General features: G+C 33.8%; 1 protein-coding gene across 10 annotated transcripts in view; it reads left to right on the top strand.

The window, feature by feature from the left end:
* LOC121126828 (receptor-type guanylate cyclase Gyc76C) overlaps window positions 1-14,695 on the top strand; it is a 116,388-nt gene that overhangs the window by 28,267 nt on the left and 73,426 nt on the right. For all 10 annotated transcript variants that reach the window (XM_040722176.2, XM_071892002.1, XM_071892003.1 and 7 more), the window contains one exon: window positions 13,557-13,712. In XM_040722176.2, the coding sequence (XP_040578110.1) occupies window positions 13,557-13,712 (156 nt within the window). The remainder of the gene's footprint in view (window positions 1-13,556; window positions 13,713-14,695) is intronic.

Below are 14,695 nucleotides of genomic sequence, written 5' to 3'. Positions count from 1 at the left end.
CCTTTCTCATTCTCAAGCATCTCGAGATCGTAGGGATGGTCTCATCAATGTCCAAAGATTCCATCCACTACATTTTTAAGTCCCCATCCTCCAAGAATACCAATTCCTGCCACCATTTGTAGTTAGGATCGTTTAATCCCGTTGAATCCAGCTATATCTATTAACTCGTTGAGTTATTACTTGGTTTCGCTAGCAATAGTAGTTGTTAATTTGATGGGAGTCTCTTCGGTTGAATCCAGGCCGTTTCATTCTTGATTGTGTGATTTCTAGTTACCTGATTCATTTTCTCAGCTTCTTCGACGATGACCAGGAATTGGATTTGTGACATGATCCGAATAATTGTCCAGCATTTTGCTATTTGTCCATCTGGTTCGTAGTATGCTAAAGATTTCAGTGGCTCTATGCTTGTTCTGTGTTTGCAATTAGGGCGTTAACTGCAAGAAAAAGAATAATTATAGTTTGTCTCATGTTAACGTTTGAAATCTTTGATTGTTGAAGAAGGAATGAATTATTCCTTTATTGAACTCATTCGTATGTCTTTGGTAGGCTTTGGATTTTCAGGTGTGTCATTACTCTTCCTCTTTGTTGATTGCATTCTACGGGTTTTGCATTTGTCTTCGTCATCTGGTTCGAGGGGTCGTTTATGCTTCATGCGTTCCTTTTCAGTAACTGGTTTCTTGTCTTTCTTAAATATAATCGGTGTCTTGTTGTACCAGGGCTTCTTTAATTTTTCCATATTTCATGTATTTTGAGGATGATTGATCCTCCGTCATAATATGCTCATTTGTTTGTGATGTAGAAGTAGTAGTATTTTTAGAGACATTACCATTAGTTTCGTTGTCTATCATTTGATTACTTTTACCATCACTATTGTTATAAATCGTAAGATAATTTTTTTAATTACTTGTACTTCGTCGAGTTCTTGGCTTTGAGACTTCATCGACATCGTCTTCACAATCAGTATCTTTGATTTTCTTATCACGTTGTATGGGCATATTCATTGGAATGGTTTCACCCGAGATGGCATCAATATGAACAACTCTCAGGCCATCTCTAGCTATAATTTTGGTTGTATCATTTATTTAAATTTTAATCTTACGGTTGTTGATTATTTCGATGACTTCATAAGGTCCTTAGAAATAAGTCCTAAGTTTTCGATTCTCAGACGTTTGAGGGTCCCATAAGTAAACCATAGAACCAACTAGTAGCATATCACCTTCTTGTTGTATACTTATCTATTCTTTAGATGACTTTCCAGTGGTTGAATATGTACCTTCTCTAGTGAGTCAGATATTTATTTGAGAAGTTGTCCGTGGAGTATATTTAAGGTTTGAATCCAATTACACATTGGGTACAACAGGGTGTCCTCCTGTTTGTAAAAAGAATAAAGAATATCCAAGTCGTGGGATTATCAAAAATCGTGCTTGAGCGAGAGCTCTAGGGAAGCATAGATGCCCTTTGTTACCAGAATATCCTTTTTGTATTAGCAAACCACGTATTGATTGTTTCAAATCCTGATGTAAGCGTTCTACAGGATTTGTTGGAGGTTGATAAGCTTGAGTTTTTGTTTTGATAACTCCCAGTTCCTCAAATACTTGTTTAATTATGCTTGATACAAATAGACTTCCTCGGTCCGTGACCAATTTCATACCTGTGCCATAACGTGAAATTAATTCTTTGACTTAAATATTAATTACTTTCTCAGCTGTCATGTCACGTAACAGATAAGCTTCGGTGAATTTAGAACACGCATCAATTAATGTTAAAATATTCTTTGGGGCATTTGCATGTCTGTTGAACCTTGGGCCTACTATATCCATATAGAAGACTTGAAATCATTCTCTTATAGCCGTTGATGTTTGACCCATAATTTCAGAAGGTTGTTGTTTTCTTACTTTCGCTTGCATGCAAATATCACATCCTCTAATGGCATCTTCTATTTCTCTATCCATGTTAGGGCAGTTAAAATATTATTTGCCCTTTAACTATGACTCATTTCCGAGTGAGCTAGTAGAGGATGTACGTGTACTGAAGCTATTACCGTTTTTCTTGTTTTGCTGGTACACAAATACGAATATCTCCTGTAACATCGACTTTATGATATAATTTAGATTCTACAGCACATAAATTATAGATAATGTTTAAAATATATCTTTTTATGCCTTTTATTAGAGATTTTGCATTATTAATCCGTATTTGTTTAATGTTGATACTTTGCTTAATATACTTCACTATTCTTTTGATCACTGTGTCCATTCCTTGTTCTTGTAAGAAATTTAATTCGCTTGATTTGAGTTTTTTGAGCGTAGTTCCTTATTTCGTTGTTGGAGTGCTGTTCGTTATTACTTGATAATTTGGTTTGACTTGTCACTTTCATAGCGTTGATCTTAGGTCCTGGAAGTTTTAAATTACCTTTGGCCTCTTCTGTTAACCCGACTATATTATATATTTTTTCGTGATCAGGTCATCTAATGAGACATCAGCATTGTGATTCTTCCTTCCAGGCTTATAGATGATTTCAAAATCGTAGTCTCCTAAGCGATCTTGCTATCTATGAAGCGTCCCAGAAAGTACTGTTGTTTTGATAAACCATTGAAAAGGTTGATAATCAGTTTTGATCGTGAATTTTTGTGTGGCTAGAAAATATTTAAAATGATCAATAAATGTAACTATAGCAAGTAACTCTTTCTTCGTTGCTGAATAAATGCATTGACTTGTGTTGAGTTACTGGCTATCATAGGCAACGGGGTGTTCTTTTCCATCATTTCCACCTTGTGTAAGGACTACTCTAGTAGCAAAGTTAGAAGCGTCAATTTCTAAGATAAACTCTTTTTCAAAGTTAGGCGGTATTAATATTGGTTGTTTTAACATTTTTCTTTGAGTTCTTCGTTTAATTCTTGTTGTTCTTTTTCCCAAATCCATTCAATTTATTTTTGTAGCAATTGCGTTAATGGCACGGCAATCTTACTGTAATTAGACATAAATGTCCTATACTTAGTTGTTTTACCCAAGAAGGTTTGAAGTTCTTAAACGCTTTAGGGTACTTGCCATATTTAAACTGCATGAGTGAGTCGTTTTGAGGGAGAAATATATCTGTTTGCAATTTTGTGTCCCAACTATGTCGTTTGGTTTGTTAATAGGTTAATTTTGGTTGGTAGATTGGCTTGTTCCGTTCCGAGTAAGGATTCAGTAAAGCGTGACAGTGTCTCTATAAACGTTTTACCGTAGATTAAGTTGTCGTCAATGAAACCTAATAGTCCTTTTCTGTCTACTTGAGGTCCATAAACTTGTTGTATAAGTCTTGCATGCATTCCATTCTTGTAAACTTGTAAGTACCATATGGAGATACTATCGTTAGCTTGTCTTGATTGTCGTTGAAAGTAACGGGCTTCTCCTAACTGAGGATCAGTTAGAAGCTTCATAGAGTGGGCAATATGGTTGTTGTCAGTTTTTGTAATTTGATTAAGTTGTCGATAATCAGTAGTAAATCTACATGTACCATCTCTCTTCTTCAGTGGGACTAAAACAGAGCCCCATTCAGTGATGGTTCGTGCTACTATTCCTTTGTTTTGTCATTGTTCAAGTTGTGTTTGTTTTGAAACATTCTCTAACCGTAGGATTGATTGACCTCTCTTTGGCTTTGACAGGACCATTGTTTCCAAAATTAACTTCAAATTCAAAAATTTCAGTTTCTCCAACATCGTTTGAGTCTTTCGAGGGAATATGATAAAACCGAAGTAATAGATATTCTACCAACTGTCTTTTGTTTTATTCAGGTGTTCGTAGCTTTGTACTCTTCCTCCAAACATTGTATCCATCTCTTTTCTTGTCTTTTTCTTGTTCTTGATAGGAAGAGTAGATCCCATTAAGAGTTTCTGTGCTTCTTCGTAGTTAGTTTTTAAATCGATCCTTAAGAGGACGTTGCAAGGTGGATTGACTTTGATTGTTGAGTTCGAGATTGTAGCTAAGAAGCTACTCAGACTATATTGTTGCATTGTATGAATTGACCCAAATTTTATACGTTCCTTCATTGTTAAGGGTTCTTCTCCAATATTCGTCATAGCCAATTTAATTAGAATATTATCCTTGATTCATCTTACTTCAGCCATCTGAGGTTTAGAAGCAACCTACCAATTGTTTTTAGGAAGAGGATTGGACCATGCAAGTGATTTAAGTTGCTTCTTCTGCGCTTGGTTGATTGGGACTTTTTCATAACAATAACTGTACAATCAATAGGCAGCGTTGTCTCCCTTTGAATTGAAAGTTTAATTTTTTGGAGGTTGAGGCTGGACTTATGTGCATCTATTCCAATTACATTGTTTGATCCTAAGAATGTTGTTTATTCCACTTCCTTGCTACAAGGACCAAATTTTCAATTACTTTATCTTGTAGAGGAATATTGACGTTCATTTCCCTAAGATATCCATAAAATATCATAAAAGGATATTCCAAATTTCCTACTATAATGGGACGTGTAGACCAGGGTTTTGTTACACCATCAATGTAGAGGTATACGTTCTTCTTTGGGCGTCCAATAATTTTGAGTTTATTGTTGCCTGCTCCTAATACCACTGTCGTTACTGGCGTTAAGACTCGATTTGTTGATGCTTTTAACCAAGTCTCTTCATCCATGGCGTCGATTCCTTGGAAACGTATTGAACCCAGTGTGCCCCATACATAAATACGCTGTTGAGGCAGTGATTGTTCAATAGATGCAATATTGAATACGTTGGTATCGTTTTTGGAAGACTCTTCTTCATTCTCTCTCTTTTGTCTTCCAACGAATCTACTTCTAACGTGCTAGCTAGTTCGGATTTTTCAGATGGAGAGGAGGGTTCTCCTCCCTTAGGAGTTTCTTGGAGCTTTATTCCTTTCTCGTTGTGACTCAGAGTAGTTCTGGGTGATGTGCCTGAGCTTGTTACAGTTGTAACATTTCCTTAATGTTGGATCGCGTCTTACTTTTTATTTCTGTTTGAGATTGATTATTGTCCTTCACTCCTCTACTGACTCATTTGCCCTTGTATGAATAGGACAAGTACTTCTTTTAGTTGTTGGGGGTTGACAGTGTGACGTTTGTTTCAACTATGGTTTGAATTACGTAGAAGGAACTTGGCGTGATTGAGGTGAAAGACTTGATCGAGATCTCTTTGCGTCGATTTCCATTGGTTCTTTCTATCATTCTCGCCTTTGTGTAATGCTCGGAGCTCTTGTTGATTTTCAAGTCGTATGTCTGCCATGACTTATCGAGTATGAGCTCTTATCTGTTTCTTATAAATGAGGTTCTCTTCCTTGATGCTCTTGTCCATAATGAGAGCAATGTTGCATACTTGGTTCGCCGTCATAGGTGTTTTTGTTTTCCTTACTTCGTATCGTGTGAAGTTGTTTAACTTTGCATACCACTGAGAAAGGCAGCGATTAACATTGCTTCTGGAGGATCTGCTGAATTCTTGAAGGCTTGCTCGCAAGTGATACAACAAGCCATGAGGAAAGTGTGGACGCTTTTGTGATCCTTTTTGGTGCATTGTTTCTTACAATCTGGTGCTATCTAAATTCCCCAAAATGATTGAGTGCTTCGTCCAATCTTTCGAGTTTTTTTTTTTATGGTGCTAAGCGGACGTTTAGGATTCAAGCCATCTAGAGTCTTCATGTGGTAACTCACTACTTGCTTAGTTTGATATCTTGTTGCATTGTCCAAAGAACTAAGGACGGGAGAGGCTTGCTAGTTGAATGTTCCTCCTTGTAGTCTAAAGAGACATTCAGATGTACTTCTCCAGCTGTTATAGTCGACATAGGGAGTAAGCATAGTAATCTTATCGCCTGAATGGGACTGTTGGACCTGTTTGACTTGTTGTTGAACAGTTGCCTCGTTTTCAGCCATTTTTCTTGAAAGAGAGAAATATTTAGGATTTCTATTTAATAATTTATTTCAAAGGAATTGCATTAAATTTTGTCCATCTAAGCTTCTTTTATTGAGCTCCGGTATCTAGTAGTTTTATAAAAATCTCTAGTTACCCCTTAATTAATACTTTAAAAGAGATTGTGAGCTCTGTTCAGTCAGTCCTTCTAGTATATTGCTGATTCATGTTTAATTAATAATTTCAGAGAATGTGAGAATGTATTTCTTGTATAAAAATGATGAATTGTAAATAGTAGTTATAATTAATCCAAAGAACAAGATTTCTTGCATAGGAATTAATTATGATTATTATTTAAATACAATACAGTTACGATTAAAGAATAAATTTTCTTAGATTAGAATAAATAATACCTTGACGTTCTTTAGAGAAATATTTGATGACTTATGATTAAGTAGCTACAATTTCTCAGTCTGAAATAGAGAACTCAAATATCAGAATACGAAATTAAAACTAAATTGTCTATTCATTCTTATATTTTCTTATCTGTCTATCAGTGCAATATTGAATTGCTTCTGCCGACTGCACTATTTTATAGTGTGGGAGGGATCATATGGATTATCATGAAGGCCTTTTAGTTACTTTGCAGTTGTTGAAGATCTAGACCACTACTACTATAAACACGTTTTTATATGTTTGCAGGGTCCAAAGGAATCTGATTTACTTAAAGAATAATCTTATTATACAGGGTGTCCACGATAAATTGGAACTACTTTAAACTTCATCCAGATTCCATAATGTGGATATTCGGGGTTAAATCATACTAATATAAAAGGTTGTGTGAACAATACACTATAACTTCCACCACAATTGTTTTGACAACAAAAATATTCATCATGGAACAAGCAAGAAGAGACGCCATCCTCGAATTGGCTCGCGCGGGACACAAGCCCTCTGCTATTTACAAGCTTCTTAACTACCCCAAGACCACGGTGTACCGGGTCTTCAATGCCTGGGAGGTTGAGGGGAAGGTCTGCCACAAGGCCCAAAATATGAGAAGTGACCGAATCCGCACTCCCCGCTACCTTGAAGGCCTCTGGAAGTCCATCAAGGCTTCGCCAGGGACTTCCTTGTCTAGGTTGGCCAAGAACCGTGGAGTGAGCAAGCAGTTGGGCTCCAAGGCTGTGAATGAGGACCTCGGGTACAGGTCATACCGAATGGCCAAACAACACATCCTCATGGTATCCATGAAGGCCACCAGGCTCACCAATGGTAAGCGTCTCCTCAATGACCTGAAGAGCCATGGAGGAAGAATCATCTTCTTCTCCAACGAGAAGAAATGGACTGTCGACAGAAGCTATAACGTCCAGAATGACAGGTGGCTTGCCAAGGAGAGAGAAGAGGTCCCTGCGGTCTTCACCACAAAGTTCCTGGCCTCCGTGGTGACCCTGGGTGTCATCTGCAGCACCGGGGAGGGGATCCCTCCAACTCACCCGACCTCAATCCGTGTGATTACTACTGGTAAGGGAAGTTGTAGAGAGAGGTATGCAAGGTCAGCCACAAGAGCATCGCGGCCCTGAAGGGCTCCATTACGAGGGAGTGGAATGTTGTCGATTCCGCGGAAGTCATCAGGGATGCAAATCCTTTAGGGGCAGGATGGAGAAGATGGTGGCTGCTGAGGAAGGACATGTGGGATAAATTTATTGTTTAATATCATGTCTAACTTTTTCATATTAACAAATTCACTCCAAATTCCATTTTTATCAAGCAGGGTGAATTTTAAGATAGTTCCAATTTATCGTGGACACCCTGTATTAAAAGTATTAATTTTCTATTTTATGAAGAATAAATAGTAAAAGTTTTTAGTTCAAATTCGAAGACTAACCTAATTGATTCTTGGGATTAGTACTAAAGAAATACAAAGAAAAGTAGAGTTTAAATGTTTATTCACGTTGCTCGTAGCGCGTACAATTACGGATATAATATTAAAAAACTATACTAATTTATATAGCATATTTTAAATAAAAAACTAATATATAATACAAGATGAATCATGTAAGCAGATATCCTTGATGATTCACAGCTATAAGCTTCTGACATCAATTCGTTGTAGAAGATTCTTTAAACAATTTCATTTACTTCCTGTAAATGAGGCCTCTTACCCTTTTTTAAAATAAATGATATTGAGATTCGTTTTGTAATTAGCAATACTACACTAAAGAATGAATTTTATGGAGGATTATATCAATTCTCAATACGATGAGAATATCCTTCATGAACTTATTCTTAAAGTAGAGTTATGCTAAATTTGGGAACAAAAATTCCTGTATTAATTATAAATGCATAGAGATACGGTATTACCTCGCTAAATCAAAAAATACCCTTTGTATTTTTTTGTGAGCAGTCGATTCTTTCATAACACTTGATTAATTTCGGGTATCATATAAAAATTTATAGTTCTATGATGAATTAACATTCAATATTGAAATTACCTTGGCCCTCACAAGATCTAATATATCCTGGAACATGGTTGAACTATCCAAATTCACATGATTTTAGGAAAAACATACGGTCCATACAATCTCATCACGGTAAGCCCTTACAAAATTTATAAAAAAAGAAAGTGTTGCGACTTGGGTCTTATAAAAAGGGAAATTGAATTATTATTATTTTTTTCATCCTGGTTGATAAAAAAAAAGAACGTAAAGGGTCGTTCCATGACAGGAGTCCTTATTGGTCCTTTGGATGGATTTTTCCTTTGGTGCCCGTACATAATCAATATCTTAGATATTTAAATGGTTAACAACAAGAAAATCGTGATTTTGATCATCAAAACTTGAAGCTATTTATAACCGATGTAACCGGTTATTGCATCAAGACGCGAAGAAATATATGATACATGTTACTTGTGTTGCATACGGATTACATCGACTAGCAAAATTTATGTTTACGTGCGTGATATCCAGAAGTTAATTCTCTAATCTCTGCGAGTAAGAATTTTTTTTTATAAAAGCAGGAAAAAAACTTAATTTGTGCTGTATACAAAGTTCCCTTGCCTCTTCATCTAATTGTCACTATATAAATGTCTTGTTTTAATGTAGGCTCTTACTACACCTAAATTTTTAGTATACTTCAAAACGTTATAAGATCACTGATCAAAATGCTGAGACTATTAAATAAGTTTTCTTATAAGCATTGTTATAATCCGCATTAAAAATAAACTTCAGGAGATTGTAGATAAAACACAGGTTATCTTCATTTAAAATCATCGATTTTCCATCAGTTCATCTCAAATTTTACGAATACACAAATAGTAAGTTGAGATACAGAGATATTGTTTTGTAAACTGTGAGACGTTAATACCAGCAAAGGATCTAATTTTCTGGAACAGCTTGTTAAAAATAGGCTTTTATTACAATGGAATAGATGTTTGTATTAGGATGTGAATGTGTTATATAAATATAATTCTATAAAATGATAAGTGTAAATAAATACATTATTTTTCCAATATGTGACTTTCGTAATGTATATCTTGTGTAGTATAAGTGTGAGTGGTATATGGTAAATACTGTTAAAAAGATAAGATTTCGTACTAGAAAAACCTATATAGAAAGTTTTGAGATTATTTGAGCACGCATCAAAGATGTACACCAGCAAAGAGAAAATACTATATTTTTATAGTTTTTCTTTGATAGAGGAAAAAACGCAAGTCTGGTGGATGAAAAAAAGACTTCCATGTTCTCTAAAAATTAGGACAAAAGCAGAGATTCGAGATACTTTCTCCTCGACAAGAGATGAACGAATTCTGATATCTAGGGTGATGGTGACAGCATAAAAATTTAGTCAAAGAAGAAAACCAAATCAAGTCGACTCCTTCCTTGCTTGGGAATCTGTCCATCCATATACAACAATGAATATATTCAAGGGTTGATGCTATGTCGGGATTAATTTACTTTAAGTGTAAGATAAAACATTCTGAATGTGAAATATAAAATAAAGATATGTGAATCACGTATTACAACAATATGAACTTTTAACCATAAAACCAAAATATATAACAATTTGAAATTTAGATGTAATTTTAATTCAACATTTGCTGAGTCCTCAGATTATTCTTCATTGATTTAGCCCTAAAAAGTGGAAATGTATAATATCCAAGAGTTAGGAGTAAGATAGAGGGAACCGAAGGAAAATAGAAGGAACCAAAGGGAGATACTTTTGAATTGATCATCCATCTAAAGAGATGCTCTTATTTGGAACTTCATTTAACTTGCCTTGCCCCTGGATTCCATAGATTGGTTGAATTTTGTCCTCAACAATTTCCCCAATCTACATAATAATTTTTACTACTGAGGTGAAGAAAAATTTCTTGCATTCTGGTGTCAGGAAACGTAATTTCAATGACTTCACTAAGGGTCTTAGTGAAAACAGCGCGTCCATTAACACTGCTCCGAATGTATTGAATATGTATAGAATACTTATTTATCACAATGTTATTGAAATTCCATAAACTATTTAAGCAATAGAAGAAAGATTGCCTCTTTTTACAAGTTTAACTATAGCAGAAATTTGTAACGATATGTAACACTTGAGCCATTTTAAAGTAGGTTGTATGATATCATAGAAAAAAAAAGAAGTGGTATACATAAAGTTGTGAGACATTGCATCTGGAATAAGTAATAACAATACTATTTTTCTTAATTATAGAAATATTCTTATTTTTAATTGTGATTCCAAGATGGTATTCAGTATATCGAGGGATGTCAACTCACCAAAGAGGTCAAATATGAGCTGTAAACATTTCAATGAGTTTTTATTAATGTGTGGTGATCAGTGCAATGTATTATATAGTCCTTCTTATATACTAATAGTATTTATTATTATTAGATTCTTTCATGAGCATATATAAAGAGTTAGTTAGAAATACAAAGTCTTCTAGAATACTACACAGAGAGAAACGTCAATTTGAATGTCAGATCACTCTTCTGTGGAAGCTTTCCTAAGATTTTTGGATTTATAAAAGTTATAAATATTGCTTCTTACTGTTCAGGGATACTTCTGGTTCCCTTTTGTCCTTTTGTTGAAAAACAAATGTATAAATTGTATAATATTTTTTAAACAAGATAAGGGTGTTGAGATTTCTGAAAAAAGACGGATCAACCGCCAAAAGGGTACTAACAAATTGAGTAAACTCCTGAATAAATAGTTGGTTACTAATATTTTTTAAATGTTTAATTTTATTATTAAAGTATATTATCAATAAATAATTCATTATAGGTATTTACTTGGTAGTTTCAGTTTCACTTTAATAAATTCATGAAACAAATTTCTAATGCTCGCACCTTCCTAACTCCAGCTTGTGTTATTCACAAATTATTTTACAGATTCCGAGACTTCTCAAATTTTCTATGCCTCCGTTTCCTCAAACTATCTTATCTGAGTTGAGTCTGATTCATTATAGTCACAATACAAGTTTATGATAAAATTATTTTTGTGCAATAGCTACAGCAGTATTCAATTTCATCATAGCACTTCTTGGAGACGCTATCTATCACTTTACACACGAAAATATATCACTTTTTTCTCTCTCTCTATATATACAAATATCTATTCACATACCTCTTCCAATGCATGCAATAGATCATTCTTGCCATTGCAGTCGCTCAGAGATCCTTCGACGGCCATACCACATACCTTTTCTGGGTCCAAGTTCCCATGTTCCGAGACCAAATGAGTTAAAGAGATGATATCACTGAGCTCAGTTGTTATCGAAATCGATGTAAGTACAAGTCCTCATGTTTCGAGACAAGTTCATGAAAGTATGAATTGAGAGACACATGCTATCATCTATCTGTCACTTAACTTACAAATAATTCCTTCCACTGGTCATAGGTAGTTATAAATCATACCATCAATTCTACTTCTACTTCATGGTCCTCCATAATTGAAATCAATGTCATTGATGAATTAAAAATGAATGAATTTTACAAGCGCAATTTTAACTGCCGTAAAAAGTGTTATTGATTTTTTTTCAGAATTCGAGAAACCCATTGGCTTAAAAATTAATAGGGAAAAAACAGAACGGAAGAACTCTCTAAAGGTGATTTAGAAAAATAATTCCCATACTTCCGATATGCAAATGTTTGCTCCCTTCTTGGCGTAATGATATCTTTGATTAGTCAAAAAATGCCCTAGAACATAAAAACAAAGTAACTATGTAAAAGCTGTCTAAACAACTTAACACTTACTGGTCTCTGGAGTATTATTCAACTTAGGCTCTAATATACCAATCAACCATAAACTTTGATTTTATAAGGAAAGAAATATCACCTTTGTGGGAGAACTTTATAGGGGTTATAGAGGAATCAATAACTGGATCCTCCCGACAATAGTAGACATTTCCGATAGAGGCATGATTGACAAAGGATTTGTTCAATTTTCCATGGCAATTGGAATGGTGGAACATAAGAGAATCAAAGCTTCATTAATTGGAAGAAAAAATAAAATCTGTGTCTCCAAGTTTAGGGAAGAGACGATAGGAAAAGATAGGTGATATTTTACAAGAAATATGTACTCAAACAATTCATAGCAACTACACAACTTGGTCACAAAAAGAGTTCCGATATAGACTAGTAACGTCTTCCATATATACAAACAAATCAAACAAAGAACACATTCTCTACTACTTTTGTAATACCTTATTAGAAAACTCCTTCCATCTTCTGTACTGTTGTGAAAGAGTTTTTCGGATTATAAAAATGTTTGCCAATCTTATCTCAGAAAAGTATGTAAAGAAACCTTCGCCCACAGACTGGCTCGTCGCTCTCACTATTGGAGGAAAAGTCCAAAAAAATGTAGAGTCAATAGTAGTTAAAATTATTTGGATAATCTAAACCTGAAGATCTAAAGAAATCTTTATTCCGGTTGAACTAGAGGAAATAATCGTGAGTCTATGAACACTATAGACTAATGAATTCTATTTTATAGCCTTTTACTTAAGTCTTAAAAAAAAGGAAAATCAAATTTTTATCAAATTTTATATTAAATTGCAATCCTTTCATAGCAAATGTTTGCCTGTTTTATTAAAGCGATAGCTTTTAGTTTTTTTATTGAATAAAATAAAATCAGAACAAATCCCTATTGAAAGTTGCATTTCAATATTTCTTAGTAGATGAAATAAAATTCTAATAAAGAAAAGTTCAAGTGTCTGTTGAAACTTGAAATCAACGTCTTCAAATTGAAAGACAACGTTCTGTAAGTACTTGAATGAAGGAGTGATGCAACTAGAAAGCCTTGACGCAAAGAAAAAAACAACGCCACGCAGAATATGGAGGTCCAGAATCTAATCTAAATTGATAACTTCGGTCAATGCTGGGTACTCCTAATGGTTCTTAATATGCTAATCCTGAAAAAAAAAAAAAAAAAAAAAAAAATGCAGAAGACCGAAAAATACAAGGCCTCAAATATTTCATGAATTAATATTGGTACCAAATTTTTGCATGTAAAAAAATAAATTGTCCTCTTTCTAGGTATTAAAATAAACTCGTAGCAAATGTAACAAATATTATATGTTTTGTTTATATATTTATGCCCTTAAAGGTTAAAATATGGTATAAAATTTTTTGAAAATATATGTGATAATTTTATTTTTGCTTTAAAAAAAATTAAATATCAAATAAAGATTTTTTTTTCTCCTTATAGACAGGGAAGAGCAATATCTGGTGCATTCTCTTATGCTATTGAGCAAATAAATAGCTGTGGATGTATTTTGAGTGATGCTAAGTTAAATTTTATATATAAGGACACTGAAGGAAAAGAAAATAAATCAACTGAAGCAATGGTGGATTTAATTTGCCAGTAAGTAAAATTGACAAATGTGTGTTATTATTTATATTTTCTAGTAGGGGTAATTCCATATAAATTTTATAAAAAAATAAAAATTTTACACTGATCGATTAAATTAGAACTAATGTTATATTTTTATCTAATTATTTTTATTTTAATATTCCTCATCCCTTTTTTTTAAAAACACTAATAGCGATAATCTCTTTGGGTGTAAAAATTTATTTTTTGATTTAATAGAAAGAATAGATAAGCCAATCTACTTGCAAAATTTGGTGCTGTAATTTTGTTAAATAAATATATTAGAATTTTAATTTAAACAAGAATGTATTATGAATTATTGTAATTATTCTTCATTTTTTGAACAATTTTGAGCAGTGTTCAAAAACACCTCACAATCATCATAATATTGAGAGAACTGATGGTTGATGATATCGCTGATAAGTATAAATTTGTACATAACTACCAAAAAAAACAACACATAGAGCCGACAAGATGCACAAATGATTTAACTAAGACCGTAGCTGACATAAAGGGTATATGACATAACAGGTTATTAACTTCATTCATATTACAATTCTAACTAGGGAAATAATATTTCACTCTGAATTACTTTGATAGTGTAATTAAAACTTAACTAAACTACTTCTGTTCTTCAGTTGAAAGATTTTAATCTACTACAGCATTAACATGCCAAATTACCAATCGAAATCCATTTTGTGTCTCAATAGGGGATGTTTAACCCCTGTCACGACTTGTTTACAGATGCACGGCACCAGTATGGTGGCAAAACTCAATGAGACTTTAAACAATAATCGTGATTGAAAGCATTATCAAATGTGAGATCCAGTCAGATTTTGTCTGGATAGACGCTCTTAAATATAATATTGAAAAAATTCAACATTGATCACGTTTATTAAAATGCTAATATATTTATCTAAGCAAAAACTACAACGTCGAATTTTGTAAGTAAAATACCTAAGCATCTTCTTATTTGT

This window comes from Lepeophtheirus salmonis, chromosome 12, assembly GCF_016086655.4.
Source record: "Lepeophtheirus salmonis chromosome 12, UVic_Lsal_1.4, whole genome shotgun sequence".
NCBI classification, from domain to species: Eukaryota; Metazoa; Arthropoda; class Copepoda; order Siphonostomatoida; family Caligidae; genus Lepeophtheirus; species Lepeophtheirus salmonis.
This window is presented reverse-complemented; position numbering and strand designations above follow the sequence as displayed.